Source organism: Amblyomma americanum, chromosome 6 (genome assembly GCF_052857255.1).
Source record: "Amblyomma americanum isolate KBUSLIRL-KWMA chromosome 6, ASM5285725v1, whole genome shotgun sequence".
Lineage (NCBI taxonomy): Eukaryota > Metazoa > Arthropoda > Arachnida > Ixodida > Ixodidae > Amblyomma > Amblyomma americanum.
In genome coordinates, this window is record NC_135502.1 from 31,142,054 (window position 1) to 31,164,955 (window position 22,902).

Here is a 22,902-nt window from a genome sequence, read left to right on the forward strand (position 1 = left end):
TGCTGCTATTCAGCCGTCGTTGCCGTTGTTTGTCCGGCGGAAGCCATATCCCAGCCAGAAAAGCCAAAGCACAGGGAGCACCATTAAAGAAGGGGCGCGGTTGGTTCGAAACAATGTACCATTACCGCGACCGACTCAAGGCGAGCACACACACACACTTACCGCCGTCTGTGTGTGTCGTGTATGAGCTAAGTGAAAGCTCCGGGCGCTTACAGGAGCACAATGGCGCCATCATTGAGACGACGCCGCTTTTCGCCGCGTTGTCCCAGTTTCCCGGCCGAACAGAACACCGTCATGGAGTTGCGGTATTTGTATTGACGCCGTGCCAACCGCATTTGTGCTGCTTGTCCGCAGACGACGCATAAACGAATTGTAGCATTGTCTTCGAGCAGCCGCAAGAGCGGCTGATTGACCAACGGTACATTTGCCCTGCCTTCCCACTGCGCAGATGACGTTTGTAGGGCGTGCTGTACAAATTCTCAGCCTTGTTTTATATGTTTAACGAAACTCCAACTTTGCCGGTGGGTCTGTCGAGGTGATGTAGATTGCGAAAGATAAGCCCTGTGAGCCTATAACAGATCAAGCAGGCTTTGAGAGTAGCTACAGCCAGATCTCAATTCTCCTTTGATCGTGGAGCACGCAACTAAGCTACGCCTACACCTACGCAGTTACCAAACAAGCCATAAAAGTCGTTGGGGCAGCGGTCGTCGCTTTGCTCCCACGGAACTTTTGGTCATGGTGGCTGTCAGTCTATCCCGACAATCTCGAAGCCGAGCGGCTCTGAGAGTACGCCACAAAGCAGCAGGTTCCATGGACCAATGCATGCGGCCAACAAGAAGCCCGGCAAATCGTCCGGCATATGGCCTACTTCCATTTTTTTCTTCTCTTTTGTCTTCATCTTATCGCCGTTAAGAGCTGCGCCAACTTTCGACGAAACAAAATGAAAGTACTGACCTAGTAAGAGTTTCACCGCGTGTAACGGTCTTGCCATTCTCGGGCCGCCAAGGAGAATGCTACGTTAGCGGAACCGTTTTCCGTTGTTGTAAGCGGTAACAAACCGTACGATAACGTCGCTGCTCACTGCGTGAGAATTGAACCTGCGCCCCAGCGTTCCTGAAACCGGAACCGGAAAGAGCTGCTTACTGCGCAAGCCCTTACCACCTCCATCGCGTGCGAGGCTTGGGGGGGGGGGGGGGGACATCCATTCTTCAAAACCGCAACCAAACCGTTGAAGTTGACCGCAACTGCCTTGTAGATGAGCAGCCTACGACGAATCCCGTTCGCGGACAGTGTCGTTTAGCCCAGCTCGCCCAGTGGTGAGAGGGTCAGCACACGCCTACTCGCATTGTAAGGGCTCCTCAAGCGCACTCAGTCGAACGTTCGGTCGTGACGGTCCTTTGAGACCGCGACTGGCTAGCGCTCTGAGCGTCCGCTCCGAGCGCCAGCCGACTACGCCCGGACAAAGGCTGCTTGGTCTTCTCAGTCTACCGAAAGACAATCGGCGATTCATCAGATTCTATCGCGCGAAGAAAGGGTCGCAGAAAAGCGAAACGCCTCTCTTGTTTCCCACCCGACGACGTCCCTCGTATCGGCTACAGAACGTCGCGGAAGCGGGAAGTGAGTGCTGCGCGGAGGGGAGCGAAAGAGAGAAAAAAGTAAACAGCAAAAGGAAGAAAACGACACTTTTCTCTCGAGGTGGTCGCATTGTGTCAACGCCCTGCCTTCTTACCACTCTGCCCGCCATAGTCGCGGACCGTTGCATGCATAAGCAGTGTGGGTTCTCTCGAGAGACAATGAGAGAGACGATGATTTCTCGATATGCCGCGAGATTGTGCTCCTTGGGCACCGAACAAAACTCCAGTGGTAATTGCGTATGCCGAGGAGGAGCAGCCCCATTCGCATTTTCCTCTGTTGCTTTCATCACTGTGCTGTGTCTATGCATGTGGTCTTGGTGGATGTGAGAGTGAGTATGTCGAGAAAGCACCTGGAAAAAAGCTTTAGGTGGGCCGTACATCACGCATCAGAAAGCGTAATTCAGGAAGGACTGGCATCCTCTGATTGTCTTGCCTTGTAACAATCAGTGACGGTGCGCCGCTCCTCTGAACCGTGACAAAGTTTGTATTTAAGGATCACAAATTGTGTGTGTGTGTGTGTGTGTGTGTGTGTGTGTGTGTGTGTGTGTGTGTGTGTGTGTGCGTGTGCGTGTGCGTGTGCGTGTGTGTGTGTGTGTGTGTGTGTGTGTGTGTGTGTGTGTGTGTGTGTGTGTGTGTGTGTGTGTGTGTGTGTGTGTGTGTGCGCGCGTGCGTGCGTGCGTGCGTGCGTGCGTGCGTGTGCGTGTGTGTGTCGGTCGGGGGGAGGGGGTATAAGATTTGTAAGAGTAACTAATGCTTTTAGTTTCAAGTCGACCAATAATTAATTAATTAATTAATAGTTAGGCTCCTGGCCTAAGTTAACTCCACCAGACCAAGAAATCAATATCAGGATATTGGTATCTACCTCAGCTCGTCTGTGGGGTATGAATACGTTATTATTGAAATCAGTGGTCTTGAACCATTCTCTTTATTTTAATCTCTTCCTCGAAATGCAAACGTTCCAAACTTTTCGTACAAAACATCGGTAAAGAATTATATGACAACCGCAAGCTTCTCGCAATAGCCAACTGTGTTTCCCTAATTACCAGCTAGGCTTATAAGGTTAGAAAAAAAAAGTTTTAAAAAATTTCTCTCAAGAAGGAAATAAAAATATCCCTTCAGTTTCATAAGCCACCGCAGGCGTGCTCACAAAAATTTAACTAGAACTATACCTTTGCTCCAAAGGCTTTTTCGCACAGCAAGTGTGCCTCTACACCAGCAATTATTTCAAACAAAGAGTCTGGTAAGCTTTTCTTCTGGTTGGCCAATAGCGACATAGGTTGTTAGGATATTATAGTGCAAGGGTGGCATTTCGGTATTTATGGCGACATAAATGAGCATAGCCAACGCAGGGCGATCAATGACTGAGAGTAATTGAAGATTAGTTGAGTTTGTAGTCTCCCTTGCTATTGTATCTCCGTAATAAGTACACCAAAATTCAGACGCCGGCAGTTGCCCCTATAAATTGAAGGATTTACATTCGGATAAGTTCCTCGAGTAAACAACATTCTCTGCACCTTTTTATTATTTTCATTCATGGTCACGTAATTTCAAATAGGTAATAAAGCAATATATTCAATGTTTTCTGATTTCTATACCTGAAAAATTGTTATATTATGCTGAATTTACCGCACTACTCTCCACAATTGTTTGTTCTCCGTAAATAAACAAGCTTACAAGAGAAGACCAATCTGCCCGAAGTCGGGCTTTGCACGACAATGCCTCCGATAAAAAAAAGACAACCAAAAAGAAGACATAATAAACATGTGAGCCGGTATTATATGCTTCACAAAAGCATACTGTCAACATCTGGCTTGAGGTTGAAGCTGTTATCCACTGGTAGGATTAGCCTTGCAATTATTCTTCCGGTAATTGCTCCACCGTAACAACACTTAGATGTTAATTAAAACGGGCAATTTCCAGCACAAATCTGACCTGGTAGATGTATGTCAGCATGCACACAATCCCCACAACAGACATCAACTTCTACTATCACCGTCTGTAGTATAGGTAACAGTCTCGAAGGAATTTTAAAAGAAGGCGGGAAGCCTCCGTTCTATCTGAGTGGTGAGTGGTATTTAAATCCCATTACTTTTACAACCATACGTGCATATTTGTTTAATATAGGTTTCTACTAAGAACCAAACTTTAATCACTTTCAAGATTTCTTAACATGAGCTAAGTTTTTCGTTGTCATATTTGTCTTTATCCGACGTGGGCCCGTATGAGGCAGGAGTACAAGAGTACTACCTCGCCCCTGCATGGCACCGCACGAGACAACACACAAACGGTTGGAACACCCCCCTGTCTGCGGATGCGCGCGCATCAACGCGGCATTCTCAACCGCTGATGGCCAAGAGACGGCAGACGCGCGAATGTGTTGCGCGCCCCAGCTTTCGACACATGTCCGTACACGACGCCGCCAAGACGCGCTCTTCCAGGGGCCGGACCGTAAGCACATCCCGCGCAAGACCCATCAGCGGTACAGACATGACGCTTGGGCCGCGCGCTACCGTTTCGCGGTCGCTCGAAGGTCAGCTCGCCGTCTCCGGCGAGGAAAAGCGGCGCCACAACAATGAGCTGGGCGCCTTTCAGTGCAAATGATGGGTCGCGGATGTGGGTCAGTGAGGCGATGCAGCCTGCTGTCTCTATCTCTCCCCCCGCCCCCTCTCCCTGCCGCTCTCCATCTCGCTGCCATAGGCGGCGTAGAGTAGAACCGTGTTTATTTGCTACGCCGTCACGATAAGCCACCGCGCGTAAGGCCCGCGCGAGCGGACGCCGGAGCCACGGTTCCTGACCTTCCTGTGGTCGGGCTTCTTGGCATTCTCGCTACAGAACGCGTAACTCCTCCCCGCCTTGCGGACGGCTGAGGGCCATATATGGTCTTCTGATTTCAAGCCGTACTTGTAGAAAAGCGACTCCGTTATGGAGGTCACTACATGCGTGTGTAGAGTACATCGGCCAGGAGGCATATGCTTCCGGGGGGCCCTCTTTATGGCAGCCCTCTGTGGCGTACGGGTGTTGGTAAGTGACACCGGTGACGGCATGAAAAGGCGCATCAGCACGGAACACACTTGGAACGCGGATTTTCGAACCGGAACACCTCCCAAGCTCCTTGCGTGAGCGTCTGCGCCGCCTGCGGCAGAGATTTTGAAACCATTGTGTGGGGTGGGGGGCGTGAGCAGAGGATAAGAATTCCGGGAGATCAGGAAAATGTTGCTTGAAGGCGGCCTGCGTGTAGTAGTGGTTAGCATCACAACGACCAGCTCAGACACACTGTTGTAATGGTAGTCACTGTTTGCCGCACAGCAAAACAAATGTCGCCTTTGTTAAAGAAAAGGTGCTGGTTGAAAAGGTATCACTGTGTTGTTTAGTGACTTGTGTTGTATATAGTGGCAGAGGTGACACAGCAGAAATGAGGTTATTTTGGTAGACTGTTAAGAATGAATAAGGGAATGGAAGGATATACGACAGCAAGACCATTTCCTGTTTTCTTTTGACAGTATACAATATAACCGCAAAGCGAATTTGTGTTGTTTTTTTACCACACTCAAGCGCCCTCAGCAGGGCCAGATTGCTTGTAAGTATACTTACGAGCCAAAAAGTGCGGGAAAAGTAGTCATGGCTGAGAAGCTGTTTGTATAGCTTGTTTTCGTAGTGACATTATTCTTCACTGTGTAATCCGAACATTTAGCAGGAAAATTGTCCTGCTTTTCGGAAATAATTTGGTTGGGTAGAGGCTTAGTTTCTTGGCTAAAATAGGGCGCGGTGTTAGAAATAAAGCCTACTGCACTATTACCCACTACAACAGTACGAACAGAAGAGGAAAAAAAGAACTGAAGTAGAAAGAGGCATGAGCAAATACAACGGCTGTACTAAAAGATGCATCGAAAAGTAAGGAACCATGCTTACAAGCTCTTCTGCAAAACGCATGTGTCGACAAAAAATCTCCAAGCTTTCCGGTTCAGGAACATGCATGCCTAATCCACTTATATGCCGGCATTTCGTGTTCGTGATGGAATTGAATCGGCCACCATTCCCTTTCCAGCTCCGAAATATACTCGCCGCCTTTTTGTCTCGTAGTTGACCGAGCCTTTGCATTCCTTGTCACGACTGCTGACCTGCCCTACTTTCTGGTTTCATCTTTACTCATAAAAAACCTCGTTCAATGAGGACTTGCTAGATCTGTTATCAACCGGACAGTGAAATGTGGATCCCGCACGTAGCGGCATCTATATTGCCCAAGAATGGGTTTTCTCTCATCGTAGCATGCCTTATCGTAGCAAACAGTAAGAACATTGATCGCGACATCACTAGTAGCTATCACAATTCGCAATTGTTTTCAACAAATGTAAAAAGGGAAAGTTGTTCAAAATGAATCAAACGGGAACTATAGAGATGCTGACCTCCCTTCAGGAGCAACAGCCGACTGCTGCAAGGAATGTACGATCGAACTGGGAGATTCGATTCGTCTCCGGCCCGAACCGATTGAAGCCCAGAACTTTTCCTTCAGGCCCAAGCCAGTAGAGTTTGAAACACTACGCGAAGCCGTTCACTTCGTGCGCTCGCACCTGGGCGCGCAGTGAAAGACAGAGTGTAGTACAGAAAACAAACACAAGCCGGTGCCGACATATATATCGGAGATCTGGGGCAGCCGGAGGAACAGAAAGAAAGAAAGAAAAGAAAGAAAGAAAGAAAAGAAAGAAAGAAAGAAAGAAAGAAAGAAAGAAAGAAAGAAAGAAAAGGAAACGAAACACGGGCGCCGCTTTGCCTGATGCAGCTTTTGCGAGCAGTGCACGCCGTAGCACTGGCCTCGGCGTTGTTTGCCTCCCATCTAGGCCGGTGTGCGTAGCGTACGCGCGCACACACACATGCACAGACGCGCGCGTACACGCGTACTCGGGCGAGTTTCAGTGTCGCCGTTACTGGCGCTCTTGTTGCTCCACCAATGTCGATTCTTTCCCCCCGTCATTCCTTTCTTAGCGTGCGAGAAAGGAGGACGAATAGGTACACGGTTTCAAGAACACGACGAGGACGGAAAAGAATGCCACCCGCCTCGCTCGGGCTCGCTTTGCGAAAACGCGAACGCAGTCCGCGCTCTCGGAGAGAAAACCCGGCGGCCATCCACGCATTTCTTGCGCCGAGTAGTATGCCGTTGCATTTTCTTTACCTCTGTTTTTTTTATCTCATTATTCGTTGCAACCAGACGCGATGCACTGCCGGCTGTCATGCAACAGTTTTTTTTTTTTTCGGAAAGACGTAGCGTCATAAGCAAAGAATGGGTGTCTGGCAAGTTCAAGTGGGGAAAGAGTGACCTCGCTTAGCGTTGTGCTAATTCTAGGTTTTCTTTCTTTCTTTCTTTCTTTCTTTTCTTTCTTTCTTTCTTTCTTTCTTTCTTTCTTTCTTTCTTTCTTTCTTTCTTCCTTTTTTCTTCCTTTCTTCCTTTCCTTTTTCTTTGTTTCTTTCTTTCTTTCCTTTTTTTTCTTCATTTCTTTCTTTCTTTCTTTCCTTTTTTCTTCCTTTCCTTTTTCTTTCTTTCCTTTTTTCTTTCTTTCTTTCTTTCTTTCTTTTCTTTCTTTCTTTCAATTATCTGGTTTCGGGTAGCTGCTTCAGAGGATTTCCTGAGAGTCGGCCCGTAGGGACACGCCCCGTCACCGAACCGAGAAACATACCTCGATTACCTGTTTTAAGAAAAGATGACGGGCGCACTCAGAGGGAGAAAAAAACGTGTTGTAAGTGTATAGGCGGGTTTCTCTATTCTCTGGGGGCGGCATGATGCTCTCTCGGTCTCTGGCCGGTTTTGTAAGCACCTCAAACGGGTATGCGTTGAGAGAGCAAAATGACCTCAATTAAGGTTCGTTTGCTGCAGTTGGAGAGAAAAAGCATGTTCCCTTTACGCACAAAAAATTGATTGTTATCTTCAGCGCATCGTTCAGTGAAAAGTAAGAAAAAGAATATATATATATATATATATATATATATATATATATATATATATATATATATATATATATATATATATATATATATATATATATATATATATATATATATATATATATGGACTCTGTAGCAAAAGCATTTCGCTCAATCTTGTATGTTAACCTGCTTATTGATTGTCATTCATCGTTGTGCAATTACTTTTTATTTAGGTGGGTCAAACCTTGCGTACTGCAAGCAATTGCCGGCGTGTGAAGAAATACTTTATCCAGATATTGTACAAGGGGACTAAGCCTAACCTGAAACAAATAGATAGATAGCCCAACTTTTTTTTCCGCTTCTTTTGAAATACGGGAAAACAAAATGAACAAATCTAAAACTCAAGGCCTCCTTTTTTTTTTTGTTCACAGGGAGAGCTTACGCTGAAATGGGTCCCGCCGAGTCATCACCTTCATCAGCACATAGTCAAGAAAGTGGAAGCGTGTCACAGCTTTTAAGGCCAGCCTCATCTATGAACTCCTTATTAATTAATGAAACTTCATCCCTAGAACTTTCCAGTTCCTTCTCAAGTGTTCACACATCACACGTGACAACTGTGTCCGAAACATCTAAGCTCCCATTGGTGCTGCGAACTGAAGGATCTCAAGAAACCGACCTTACGGCGGGAGACTTGCGACACAAGCAGCCCGCAGTTACGTACGAACGATCTACAGTGGCGACCGTGACGAATAGTTCAGACTCAGCCGGTGAAACCGAAGGACGCACTAGCCAAAGCAGTCGCGAAAGCACGACGGACCCACCGGCACTGCCGTCGTCTAATGGCGACGAAGAACGGGGGCAAATTGCGAGTTCAGTGTCAGCATCGACACAGACGGGTGCAAAGAGCGAGACAGAAAGGCCACCCATCGTTCCCCATATAACTGCCAGCGTAATCACGGCTACAGCATTAGGCGTAGCAGAAGTCAAGACCCTGCCATCACCGACTTCGGAATCCGAGGGGCCCGAACTGATGCAGCAGGACGATTCCGTGAGGCCACGTTGCGCGTACTGCGCAGCATCCATCCGTCGACTGTCACGCCGGCTCACACGGTGCACCACAGTAGAAGCCGTGAGGCGACGCCCGTTCTCTCCGGTCGCGGGCGCCGCCACCGAGAGGACCAGAGGGCGGCGGGCGGAGGAAACGGCGGGAACCCTTCCATAGACAACATCCTAAGCGGCATCATCCAGTTGCTCGGCGGGGACATGAACCTCCCTCGACCGCCGTCGATGCGCTTGCCCCCGCTACCGCCGCCACAGCAGCAGCAGCACCACCATCACCACAAGCCGCCTTCGAGGATCAACAACCGAGGACCTCCTAATTTCAACTTTCCGCCGCCCCCGCCTCGGCCGCCGCAGCTACCGCCGCACCCTCCTCATCCGCCGCCGCACCCTCCACACCCGCCGCATTCGGTGCCATCGAGGCCCCGGCCAAGCCTACCGCACCTCCCGCCGCCGCACCCGGGCCACTTCGACACGATCCCGCGGCCGCCGCCGCCGAACTTCCACTTCCCGCCGGTGAACCACCCCAACCATCCGCACCACCCGCAGCAGCATATCCACATCGTGCCGCTGCCGCACCCGCCGACTGTCTACCCGACGCCTTCGGACGTGAGTCACCTGCTGGGACTCAACGACCCGGACCGGCAGCGGCCTCACCACGACAGCCATCCGCGGCCGGCGACGCAGGACGAGAGGTACGAAGCCACACCTGCCCTGTCCGAATTTCCTCCGACGAACGGACACTCGGACGGTGGGCCTAACATACACAGGGAGACAGTTCGAGATAATGGCCCCGATCCAGCGACAACGGAGCACCTCCCGCCCAGCAAGTCCACTATCGTGCTCATCCACGAGGCACCCGTGTCTTCGACACCTGTCGAGGAGGTGGCTCCAACCAGGTCCAGCGATGTGGCCGACGTCGAGAATACGAGGCAGGAGGGTGACAGCAGCCAAGACGTGAGACCAACAAGGACGCAAACTGATTTAGAACATTCTGGTAAGGTGCCGTCGGGACCAGTGTCAGGATGGTTGCCTGTGTTTTTGGACTCTTCTGTCAGAGGCAACAGTTCAAGGGTTAGCGTCAATACGGCCGAGGAACCCGAGATCATAACGGAGCCTACTGAGCCCTCAGTGTTCGATATCACCGTTATGCATTCTATTGGGACCGTAAGCAACGTTGTGAGTCCCTCACAGACGATTCGACCCACATTCACGTCGACAACACCGTCGATGGAAATCGAGACAAGCACAGAGAGCAGCTCAACTGAGGCTGACGAGGCTGAGACGACGAAGCACTCGGACGTTGAAGTGGAACCACCCTCGCCACCACCCGTATCGAAGACCTCAGCGCTTGATGAGGAGCCAGAGGTTATCTACGGAACACCGACATTAGAAAGCCCGTCGGCAACAAGTGCAACCACGCATCAGCCGAGCCTTCACTCTACGACGACTGCACCTTCAAGCACGCCTACGAGAAAGGAAAACGAGTCGGACGTGGTGATGACCCTGTCTGGTAAAGGGACACTTGTGCCGGAAGTGACGCACACGAGGCCGCCAGTGAAGCACAATCAGTCGCCCACAGGAAGGCCCATAGTGATCCCAGTGGAGATCGAAGATGTGAGGCCGGTGATCGGATTCCCACCAGAGGTGACACACGGGTTCCCACGGCCGCAGGACGGCCACGGTCCGCACAGGACTGGGGGAAGCACGTCTCGTCCAAGGCACAAGGAACAAACGGGTCCACCTCGCAAGTCGACGTCTAAGCCTGCGTCTCCTCCGCGTAGACGACCCGGGTATCGGACGAAGCACAACAATACCTTAGTAAGGTAAGCGTTCCAGTTGCATCATATTGTGTTTGAAGACAAGCTATTCAATTTAGGAAACAAGATCAGAGATCCCCCCCCCCCCCCCCCCCGAAAACGAAACACGACTAATCTACAAGCGTAATACATACCCAGCAATCCTTGACAAAGGCATTTTTGAGCGGGTAACCGTTTATGAACGCAGTTTTTTCATATAATGTAAGATTTCCCTATAACAATAAATATATCCGCAGATCACCCGACGGCAGTCTTATTTTTTTATTCGCGTTTTTGCTATCGTCAAAAGCGTTCTTCGTTTTTTTTTCTATGGCAGTCTTAACTGTCCGATGCGATCGCTGGAATTACTTTAAACGAAATATTTTGCTACATATCAGAATAATGGACCATTAACTTCTTTATTTCCATAACAGTGTCTTACAATTTTCCAATTTTCAAAAATTTTGCCCGAGAAAGGTGGACTTGTTTCGGTTCGTGCATTTGAATTGTTTTAAAAGAAATGCATCATAATGACTTGTAAACACCACATGATCTTTCACTGCTGCGACTTACTATTCGGCACTCATCTTCAGACTCAAATACGTTTATGTTCTACAGCGCCCATTAATTGAATTCACATTCCCACATCACTGAGAACATCATGAACAAGACATACGTTGATGTGAAACGGCTAAAACAGCCTGTGCAAAAAGTGCAAAAATCCTGTGCATAGACACTGTTAAATAGTGCTCCAAGTGAATTCTCAAAATTATTATGCGAAGTTCAGTAGGCAATAGCAAAGGCAGAAAAACTATTGTTCAGCGAGCAATGACAGCCTTCTGAAATCAACAAAACCATCTTTCGTTTCCAGAATCGACACGTGCATCGTGGGTGACGACACCACTTGTGACTCACAACTGAACGAATGGTGCAAAGCCGAACTGGGGGTCAGTTCCTGCCACTGCCGACCGGGATTTACCAGGACCATACCCAGAGGGCCTTGCACTCGTTAGTCTCATCACTTGACTAACTCAAACTCTGAAGGGCTTATAAAGCACCTTCGAGCATCATGTGTGACAGCCTTCTCGCTGTGTACAGATTAGAGAAGACTGCCTATTATTAACTGGCAGCTGGTTAAGAAATTGTTCGTGAAGCTTCGTTCTGCCGTAATTGTGCAACTCACTATTCTCTTTTTGTTAAACTAAGAAGCAAGCGTTATCAACACTGTCGTAGTACGCGGCTACTCTATTTACAGAGTTTGAAATGTGTCTATTCCAAAGCTTTTTCCATGAGGACATCAGTTATTTAACTATATCCCAGGTTGCCACACATGGCTTAACAGCGCAAGCACATGAGCTAAATACTAAATAACCTTAAAAAAATTTGGCGCGTTTTGTAATAATCGGCTGAGACCGGTTATATGCCGCCTTCGATGTTTTGAGGTGAAAAGATTTCCCCTAAAAATATTCCCTGTAATTTTTCGCAGCGGTTGTCAACGTTGGCCTCACACTGAAGCTAGACCGGCTAGGCGACAAAAAGCTGGTCTTCACCAGAAATTACAGAAACCCGGAATCGGAAGATTACCAGCTGCTCGAGTTCGAAGCCAAGCAAGCGGTGAGTTCAGCTGTGTTCTCTCTTATATCTTGCCTCCAAAAGGCTGCCTCCTTTAACGAAAACCAGGCACACCCGACTCACTCAGAGAAAATGCAGTAGAATGCTCCCGCTGACGAACGTGAGATGGATGTGTCACATGAAGAGGCACGCTTGTAGGAGTCGTTAGTTTAGGAAGACAATGAGGATAATTATACTTAAGTTCGCCTGTATCGATAAATTACAGCACTCTAACGACAAAGGCACTACTTTCACTGAAAAGGGAGCTTTTCTAAACTAGCTGATTTCGCAAGTAAACTGTGGTGCGTCCACAGTGGTTTTTAGGGGTCGGATCCAGAGGCTAGGCTGAACTGCCATTCACTTCATAATGATGATCACGGTGTCCTTTTCGGTGTAGACGTCAAGAGTTTGAATCGAATGGCGGGAACATTATTCAATGCAATTTTCTCAGCAATGAATGTGTCTTTCGCTGCCGTAAGAAACATCCACATAGCCAGAAAGAGCCATAGAATACAATTTTGCCGAGAACAGAATTGGGTGAAATTATCATCAGTGTCCCTTTAAGGGTACAGTGGTCGTATTTTGAAATTACTGAACTTTAATTTATTATTTTTCTTATTTTTCTACTGATTAGCATTGCGCCGTTAATATCAGGGCAGGCGGCATGCGTTACTGGCTAGCTCTCAGCCTTGATGCCGCGCGATCGACTAGTGGTGGCGAATAAAAAATTAATTGTCGCAGATTACCGTCTTAATTGCAAGAGAGTAAAGCATTTTAATTGAAAGATATAGTTAACAGAAAGGAAGACGGAGCTCACGCAAAGCCCCTCGGGGCAGAATCCCACTGTCACCAGCCATATATAAAAAAGAATGTATTGCAGGTTTCCTAAACCCAAATAACAACTCTCCCCTGTTGGTTACTCTCACTCATTGTCATCTGGACCTTTTTCCAACGGTACACGGCAAGTAGCGCTTGTTTCTCTCTTGCTGGAGCCGGTCTGGTTTCGCTCTAGTATCAGTCTTGTACGTGCAGTGCAGTAAATTTCACCCGCTGGGTGGCGCGCATGCAGCTGCACAGCCTGTTCAGCAAGTCCAGCTTCTCCCGGCTCTTCGTGGACGCGACGGTGAACCGGTTCCAGTCGTCGGGCAGCAAGGTCCTGATGAACGCCACGGTGCAGCTGGAGGACAACGACATCACACGCGTGCCGTCCGTCAAGCGCGTGCTCCAGCACGAGGTGGTCAACATGATCAACCGGCGAAACTCCAACATCGGCGAGAGCCGCCTCTTCGTCGACGCCTGCTCAACTCGGGCCTCTCGGTGGACGGTGAGGGCTCGATAAGCACGCGCACTCTTGGTCATTAAGCGGAAGGCTCTTCTTATGTGGCATTCGCATACAGGCTATGCCAGAAGACAATAAACAGACTTCGGCAGAAACTAATTACAGAAATATAGCGATTGCCGTCGATTAATGCACGAGCACTTGCAGTGTAAGTGAAATACATGTTCCACCACGGAACCAACGATCGGCAAGATTCATTAGAAAAAAAGTGCCGATAACAGGTTGCTGTTCTCCCCATTTGGTGATGCAAAACAGGCGTCCAAAGCTCCAATGGATTCCATAGTCCGGTATATATACACGGTTTAGTAATCTAGTTCGTCGCTCAGTAACTCCGTCCGATGAGATGCGTACCAGTTGTTTTCAACATATATAGAGAGACGGTATCGGTATTCGAGAGTCCCCAGCCTGCTGCCATTCTATAAATAGAGCCATCGACTTTACACCACGTGGTTTGGGGACTCACGGAAAGCGGAAACAGCGCTGAAGAGGCGCGGAATGAGTAAAAATTTTAACTCGCGAAGGATATCGAGTGCTGTGCCATTCGCGATGCGAGGCATGCAGTAAAGATAGGGTGGTCTCGCGCATGCGCAGACGTGAACGAGTGCAACGACGTGAGCCTCAACGACTGCTCCAAGAACGCCGTGTGCGAGAACGTGTTCGGCTCGTTCCGCTGCACCTGCAAAGCGGGCTACACGGACAAGTACCCGGACACCAAGTGGAAGAGCGGCAGGACGTGCAATGGTGAGCGCAAGTTTCACTCCGCTTTGGTCTGCGGCAGATGTGTGCGCCAGATAGGCATGTGCCTGCCGCCAGTTGTTTGGCGTACGCCTATTTAAAGGCTCGTATATACGGTATACGCTTTTAGACTTTCCTCACCTAAAGAGTGTGCAGAGGGGAGAATCTGCAGTACAAGAACGCTTCTAGAAAGAGCAGCTCAAAAAAAAAAAAAAAACGCGCACGGGACACAGAACAAGAGCACACAACGGGCGCTCGTTGTGTGTTCTTGTTCTATGTGTCCTGTCTGTGCAGCGCTCGTTGTATGTTCTTGTTCTACGTGTCCCGTGTGTGCTTTTTGCGCTGTTACTTCGAGATGGATCACCAACAAGACCAAGCTGCTCTTTTGACCAGAACGCTGAAGTTATGGGGCATAATACGCAGCACTGTGAGCTCAAAACTCAATGGTACGCAGCTTTTGTTAACCTGAAAACCCAGACAGTGGAAAACGGAGTCATTTGTGAACAGGCCGTATTGAGGGTCGCATATGCCGGACGTAGGTAGTAAGAATCGTGCTCGTAGTATAGTGGTAGTATGAGTAGGTGTTTCTAAATTTCCGATTTTGTAAGACGCGGTGAAACTTAAAGGGGAGTTATTACCACTTGCTAGAACTGAATGCAAAGTCATTCACCCTGCTCATGGGAGATTTATTTAAAAAAAAAACAGTGTTGTGCTCAAGAACTGGCGTCATGAACTATTCCGAATAAAATGCCACCAGAGGGAGGAAGTAAAATGAATCACATTGGACTTTTGTAATTATTATATTTCCTCGAACCCGCCCTAATTTTTTTTCAAACTTAAATGCGTCAGTATTGACACCTTACGGCCATTATAGGTACTATGACAATATTTGGTAAGGATTATCGTTATCGTCGTTGTTGTAGTACACGGAAAAAGGACGCCAGTCTGACCTAAGTAAACCACGTGTGCTACATACGCTACTGCACAGATGTTCTATTTCACTGGAATGACAACCCCCCCCCCCCCCCCCCCCCTTGTTTTTCCGTTTTCAACAGCGTGCGCCCCTGACTACTGCAATAACAGAGGTGACTGCCGCATCGCGAATGGACAGCGGGAATGCAGGTACACGTTCTAACCACTTTGTTTTTTTTTGCTCACCCGAGAGTCAAGCTATGCTCTTACTTCGCGACGTTAGAGCTCTATACTGCTGTCGGGTACTTTGCATAAGTAGTGAGCAGTCGACAACAGGTCGCAGTTCACGCAACCAATAAAGCATCAATATTCCTTGATATTTTATAAGCCAGTTTGTTTAGTAAGCTACAGAGCGTATAGAAGCTGCTGTTGTTAAGGGCATCAACGAAGAACAGCAAATAGCAGAAAACCCCTAGATAAGCGAAATATCATTGCTATAAAGCTCGTGAGGTCATCTCTTACTCTTGTATTCACTATTTCAGCAATAAAATAAACAAATGAATGGCTTCCAGCCTCAGGTGAAGAGACGCATGCGACAAAGGTTTCGAATATCTTTTTATTATATGCCTGTATTTGAAACGCGTTCCGTCTGGATAATGAGCGTGTCGTATTGACAAACCACGTTCCCAATAAAATAACAGTCGCTACCACATGCTTCGTGCAATGTGGGGGCTTTATTGACCAGATATGGAGCAGGAATATATTTTATTCTGCAGTGGACAAACTAAGCTGCTGCTGCTGCTCCCATTCTTACTGCTGTTCCCACCCCCGTGCAGTGCAGCGAAGGTGTTCTCCCAAAGAGAGAATTGCACGCCCTGCACCCAAAATTTTCCCACCAAACAGAACCACTTGTCTAATTACTGCTGTTTATGATATGCCGGCTCTTCGATGTCAGATGATTCGTTTTCGGCACTCCATGTAAAAAAGAGCCTAGCGAGCCAGTCCTGTCATCAATCACCTGCACCACTGGCTGGCTTTAAAGGCAACACACGGTGGGTATATGAGCCAGCCATGCCTGGGTGTGGCGAACCAACTGAAATCTAACACTGGTTAATTTCACCCCTGCCCGCTCTCAGAGTCAAAACAGTTGCTCGCCGGGGAAAATACAAAAAAACATACATTCGTTGTGTACGTGCACGACCAACAGCAACATCATTGACTTGATGTACTAACGCTTGACAAGCCACTGAGGTGCTCAAACTCGTCGCTGACGCGTAGAGTTCCCTACTTCGATAGGGCTGACAATGACCTGTCTTCGCGATGGTACGTGCAGTTGCCGCGGCAAATACATAGGCGCCAGATGCGACATCGACGGCGAGGTCCTCGGAGTGGCGCTGGGGGCTTCGGTCACTGCAGTCATCATCATCGTCCTGACCTTGGTCTGCCTCTGTCTCTGGAAGTAAGTGCTGGCGCGGTTCTCCTCAACGTGGCCTTTCATATGACTCCTTGAGAACGTCGAAGAACACGCTACGATTTAATTATCCTCAACACTAATCGACATAGGATAGGATAACTTTATTTAGCTCTAGCGCAAGTGTTTTTATGCGGTTCAGATGAGTCCATCTCCGCAACGGTCGGTTGCCCCCATTCCAGGGGCAACCGATCAAGGTGTTTGTGTCTGAACCATGCTGCGTGGCTCATTACGCTTCGCCAGCATTCCAAATTTCTTAAGAGGTGAGAGGAACCCTCGTTCACACCCTTATGAAAAGTACCCCACTGCCGGGCTCAGAAACAAACTCATCTGGACTATAAACTTTTGACAAACTCTGTACGCATGTGTGACGTTCAGAATTTCACACATAAAGGCGCGACGAGCTAGATACCTAGAACTTGGAGAGAGAAAATGCTGTATGTTCCAAATAAAAATACCATAAATGAGCAAAAATAATACTACATGTATATGTGGTAGAAGGAACCGGAGCGGAAAGGTGTGTGTGCTCAGCAATTATGTCGTTATGCAGATCCAATCGCATGAAAGCACGCGTGAAGTTCGTTTCGCTGCGGTTGGCGCATTATTAAGCAGAACCGTTATCTACCCCTTCATCGCGCATATCTCTAAGTATACTGATTGACCCTCCTCGTTTCGCAGATACCAGCCCTCTTCGCAACGGCTCGGCGACTTTTGAGCAAAAAGAAGTGATCTCGTTCTGCGCGTGCGTGTGAAGGATTGTGATTAGCGCGTAAGATATCAGTGAGCCTCCGGCGATATTCGTGCGTGTTGTGTATATAATGCACGTGGCTTGTCTCCTACGCAGCCGCCGCTGGAAGCGCGAGCAGCACAAGGCGGAAGTCATGTCGGCCCACTCGGTCGGCAGCCTCGGCTATCTGAGCAAGGCATCGACGCTGGGACCGGCCTATCGCGTCAGCGTCGAAGACCGATTGCGCTGGCAACACATCGCCGACGCCATGGGCAACATATACGTGGTAACGACCTGCCGCCTGGCCGCCTCAAAACGCTTGTCTGTCTTCTTACATTTCTTTTTTCTCCGTGATCGCATCGTGTTTACCTCGTCCCTGATCTGCTTAAACGTCGTTTAGCAGTGAAGGAATCTGAAACGCCTCGCTTACACTGGCCCTTCAATCTTGGCAGCTTAGTACATGTAATTAAAAGCTTCGAGCTCCATTTACTTTGTACTTTTAGTCGCCGCGGTGGCTTAATTGATATGGCGTTCGACTGCTGCGAGCCCAAGGACGCGGGATCGAATCCCAACCGCATGCGGCCGCATTGCGTTGCGGGCGAAATGTCCGTGGAATGACACTGTATGTTAAAGAATCCTATAGGCTGTCCAAATTATCCCGGAGCCCTTCACTACGTCGTCCCTCGTAGCCTATACATGCAGCTTCGGTACGTTACAACCCGCATACTCTCCATTTAATTCGCACTGTTGCAGGGTGTTTTAGTAGGCAGCCTGTGGAGGGAGCGCTTGGGAGGAGGCAGTTCTATTTGCACAACGCATTTCTTTCCTACCCCACTCCTCTGCTTTCTCTCTCTCCCCATTTTGTTTCCCCTTCCAGGCCTCTCCCTTTCCTTGCATTGCCGCTAGCGGCGCAGCTCAGGTGCTTCAGCTTTCGATGGCAGCTGACGTGTCTAGCGACATCTTTTCCTTCCATTATTATTTTATTAATAAAAACCACTAATAGTAATAATTTTTCATAAAAAAATGACGGCCGAGGCAGACTTCCTATAGAAACCATCGCGCAGGGCGGGCGGGCCGTGGCTCTCTTATGCCGCACCTTCCCATTGAAATCAGCAATGACCATGACCTTCTGATGTGTACAGGTAATATCGAAACAATAATCTGCCTGAAAGCAACAGACGCACTCTTCTGGCGTGTCATACGTGAAGACAATGCGTGCGGTTGCGCAATTAGAATCTCGCGAGAATTCCGGCTGACGTGGGTGTTGGGCTCGTCCGCTTTGCAGCAGCCCGAATCCTCGGCCCCACCGAAGACGCCTCCCGTGTTCGCGACACCTGGCCGAGTGCGCAGTCCGAGCCCGGCGGAGGAGAACCACTACAGCCACATCCAGCGACCACGCTCCAGAGGGGCCATGTACGGCCCACCACCGGTACGTTGCACTGCCGTTGGCAGCACCTCCACATGAGTACGCTTCGAAGGAGAAAGCAAACGTATACAACCAGAGAAAGCTCAAAAACGAAATTGAAACCTCCTGGAAATCAAGTGGAATCATTGGCTTTCCAAATTGTTGCATCAAGCTCTGAAAGACTCCAATCCAATCATGTACATCTAGCAGTTCTCCATATATGGGCAAAAGGAAAGTTCGACAGTGTAAGTCAAACCATGCACCGTGTTTTTTTTTTTTAATGTCTTGGTCCTCCCCTAAGCGCGGTCAGAAAAATTTCGCGGCTGTAAGTCTATCTTCTTTACGGTTTCTCTTCATGCTCTGTGCTACCTCTTCGCAATCAACAGGGAGCAAGATCTCCCGCCATGTGTGTATTTATGTAGCCGGGGGACAGAATTCATATTTAAATCAAAGCTACAAACAGTCTCGCAGTAAAGCAATGGAAGCCGCCGTGGGCCGAATTCAAGTTTAGACGAAGTGGGTGAAAGACTATTGCCCAACAGAAGAGGATGACCTCATCCTACCCCCCCCCCCCCCCCCGGCTCTCTCTCTCTCCCTGAGTCGAGAGATGAGGGCCAGGAGGGATTGGGGTGGACAGGGTCTCCGCGTCAGATGCTGGCCTGGATTTCTTGAATCCCGGCGGCCTCTTCAGCCAGTCGGAGGGCAAGGAGCTGGTGCTCAGTGTCCGAGCTACGCAGCAAGGTCTCCCAGGCGTCTCTACAATCTATTTTAACGCGGCAGCGTTAAGGAGCTCGTGTCGCAGAAAAGCCGGTGTCGTCGGCGGCGTTGGCCGTGAGCGAAAAATGGCGCATATCGGTGGACACCTGAACCGCGCCGTAAGGAGGGGATTTTCCTTCCCTTACGGCGCGGTACGGGTGTCCAGCGAGAATTGTGAGACAGGCGTCCTTTTTTTTTCGCGCCGAACGGGCGATGGCGTTCCGTGCACTCCTTGGCAACTCTGCAACACGCTGTCGCGTCTCACTCTTAAAGACGAAGCTTAAGCGTCCTCCAAATTTTTATTCGCCCTGCCTGGGGATTGTGCGCATTCCCAAACAATATGATCGAGGGTCCCTCTCGCTCCATGTTTCTTACATTTGTCATCCTCAATTTCCGGGATTATATGTTTAATGAACATTGGGTGCGAGTAGACGCCGGTTTGAAGAAAAACTATGGTCGCAGGCGACTACTAACAGCAGCCCTTTTGATGCACATTTCTTTAAAGGGTAACTGGATGGGAGCGCCGCAAGTACTGTGCAACTAAGGACCGCAGTTAAGCTGCAGGACCAACCTGATTCGTAAAAACGATGGTGAAAACTACACTTTAATCCACTTGCAAAGGTATCATGTAGCATTTATGAACCATAACTAAAAGGACGGAAGGACGACATGCGCAGGCTTTGCAAAAATACAAAGCCCGAGGGTTTTGCTTCTGAGTGCTGTAGTCTGGCTCGCTTTGCATCCTCCCTAGTCTCTCGAAAGTGGGAGGAACTCAGGTCCTCATCTCCACCAAGCTTATGACTGCCAAGTGTGCCAGAGATCCTGGCTACACGGTTTATAAGCAAACCCCTTGTGCTGTATATTTTTTTACAAAGGCTGCACGTATGTGCTTTTTCTTTGCTGCAGGTTTACAGGAATGGCATAACTGGCCCGGAAAGTTTGCTATGTTACAGTGCTAACATGTACCCTCTTTGCCGGAACTATACAGCCCAAGGGATTTGCTTCTGAGCCCTGCAGCGCGTGCAGCTCCACTTGCATACTCAGGAACCCTAATCTCACAAAGGCAGGAATGACTGAAATCCTCAACCCTCCCATGCTTAGGACTGTTAAATGTGCTAAAGAGCCCCGCTACACGGCATGGAAGCAAACCCCTTGGGCTGTACATTTTTGACAAAGAATGTACCTTTCTGTTATCGAATGGACCATGCTCCCACTTCGAGGCGTACTCTGAGCGGTCTAGCTGTTACCTGCGTACGCATGACGGAGGTCTTGAACTACCTCTAGTCCAGGCGGTTTTTCGCGAGAGCACTTAGGTTAGCTGCTACAAGGCAAGCGTCCTTCGCCTATGCTTGTTCTTTTTCTTTTTTCTTCTGTGCTGTTTCAGTCCAGGGAGAATCGTAATAGTCAACCCATTTTCGGTTTCCATCCTCGCAGAGTCACAACCCGTACGAGTACGAGCCCCAGAAGAGAGAGACGTACGGACAGGTCATGCCATACTACAAGACGACATCTATGCACACAATGTATTCCTGAGCTAAACACTGCCTACAAGTATGCGCCGCATGTGCGTCGCGCAGGAAACAGAGACTGCGCATCGCTCTGCGCATGTGCTGCTGGTGCGAACTCGTGCGGATTATTATTCCAAGCGTGCTTCCGTTGACAACGAGCTGGGACTCTGGTGGACGATCCTACGAAGCACTGTTTGCGAGCGCAGCGCCACCGCCGACGGGACACAGTGCCATCGTTATCGACCGAATGGTGCTGCGGAGTAGTATTTGTGATCCACGATCGCCTCGACGACGCAGTTCAGGATTTGGGCGAGAGATGCTCTCATAGTTTAACGGGACGTGAAGCAGGCCAGTTAATTCTGCACCATGGCGGATATAGTGGTTTGGCTGAACACGTCATTTTCAGATGCGCTAGCGGAACTGATTTCGAAGTGGCGAAGCTGCCGGAGACATGTGCGTTAGCTGCAATCTCTCGAAGAGTGGGATAACCCCGCGATCCGCCATGTTGTGACGTGCACACTTGTTCCTTTTCTTTCTTGTGTGAGAACGTTTTACCGTGCGCCTACACTGCGGATTTCGGATACACATTAGATTTTACATGCCCTTGTTGCTTGAAAATTATCTACTGCGAGCGTCAGCAGTATTGACGGCTCAGTGTTCAATTTTCAAGCTATTGAGCCTCAAGCAAGTCCGTATGTGATTGTACCGGACTGTCACAAAAGCCTGCGTACTGTAGAACTGAGACTACTTTTGTGACGGGCCACATCTTTTGTTCCTTCGTCAACAAGAAAAAGCAAGTCGTTAGTACCATGTCGTCTAAAAAAGAAAAACAGGTGATGTTTGTTTTTGCCATCCGCTAAAGCACTACGAAAACTCATTGGTTGACTAAAATGATTTTATGTTAGACACATTCAGAAGCGCGAGGTCAGTGTGTTCAAGACACCAGGCTGAGGAAACAAGATTATAGGTAAAACAGTAATCTATAAAGGACGGAGCAAAACTTCAGGACTAGAGCATCAGCATCGTTTTTTCTCCCATTGTCATCCGTGGCACACAGTTAACTGAACAATAGCTCGTGTGCAGTGATTTGGTGACTGTGTACAGACGCCGCTTCTGCGCTGCACAATCGGCGAAATTCGCAATGGCCGGCCACGTGTCGCCGTAAACAGTATACGCTTGAGGTTGACAATTATTTCGCATGTTTCCCACATGTCCTTGTGTGTGGTGTGTGTGCGTGGTTGTGTGTTTGTGTGCGCGTTACCCTCTAAGCACACACAGTACGGCTGTTTGTGCATTCGTGTATGTGTGCTCGTAAGTGTGGATTTGTGTGTGCATGCATGTTTTTCTTTTTTCAGGAGTGGATGTGGACTGTGACTTCCCAGGGTGATCTAACTGATGCTCTACCTTCAGTCCATGACCAGGAGGTAGCAACCCGAGTCCTAACTATCGCGTAATTTATGTGAATCTCGATCCCGGTATGTGTATGTACTGAAAAGAACGGTGAGTAAGCGTCCCAGTGAGCAAACGAGAAAGCCTGGTCACAATGACAGTATGCTATGCCAAGAAGATAGACCTGGGAGATGAGTGAAGAGTCTTTATACGCTTATGTGTCGACATCTATAGGGCGCTTGAAAGCTCGTCTAACTGGTGCCCTAATAAGCATGGACTGTGAGATCCAGTAGCGTTGTTTGCATTTTTATCTGCTTTTACTTGTGTCAGTTCATGGTTATAATTTCATTTGTTTAATACAAGTCATCAAACACCCATTAGACAATAAAGAAGATTCTGCGTTTGATAGGCTGGTCTCTGATTTTTACGGTCAACACCATTGCGCTACCAGCGCCATTGATTTATGCGAACTAATAACTTGCAACTGAGCAGGGAGGCGGGGTAGCTTTTATTAACTACAATATTTATCTTGCTTCCGTTTTCTGACAAAAAAACAAACTAAGTGGAGCAAACAATGAAGCTCTTGTGTAACTGTGGCAAGAGGTGCAAATATTTGAGTGTTAGTCGTCCGAAAAATTGCT

The 22,902-nt window shown here is 48.6% G+C and overlaps 1 protein-coding gene across 1 annotated transcript in view; it reads left to right on the forward strand.

Annotated features, from left to right (window-relative positions):
• Positions 1-21,044, forward strand: part of LOC144136558 (uncharacterized) — a 63,407-nt gene extending 42,363 nt beyond the window's left edge. Inside the window, 12 exon segments of the mRNA XM_077668958.1 lie at positions 7,982-8,596; positions 8,599-10,435; positions 11,280-11,416; positions 11,895-12,022; positions 13,089-13,311; positions 13,314-13,343; positions 13,950-14,099; positions 15,149-15,215; positions 16,339-16,464; positions 17,321-17,489; positions 18,489-18,632; positions 20,799-21,044. Of these exon segments, the coding sequence (XP_077525084.1) occupies positions 7,982-8,596; positions 8,599-10,435; positions 11,280-11,416; positions 11,895-12,022; positions 13,089-13,311; positions 13,314-13,343; positions 13,950-14,099; positions 15,149-15,215; positions 16,339-16,464; positions 17,321-17,489; positions 18,489-18,632; positions 20,799-20,897 (3,725 nt within the window). The 3' untranslated portion in view covers positions 20,898-21,044.
• Positions 21,045-22,902: the final 1,858 nt, after the last annotated feature.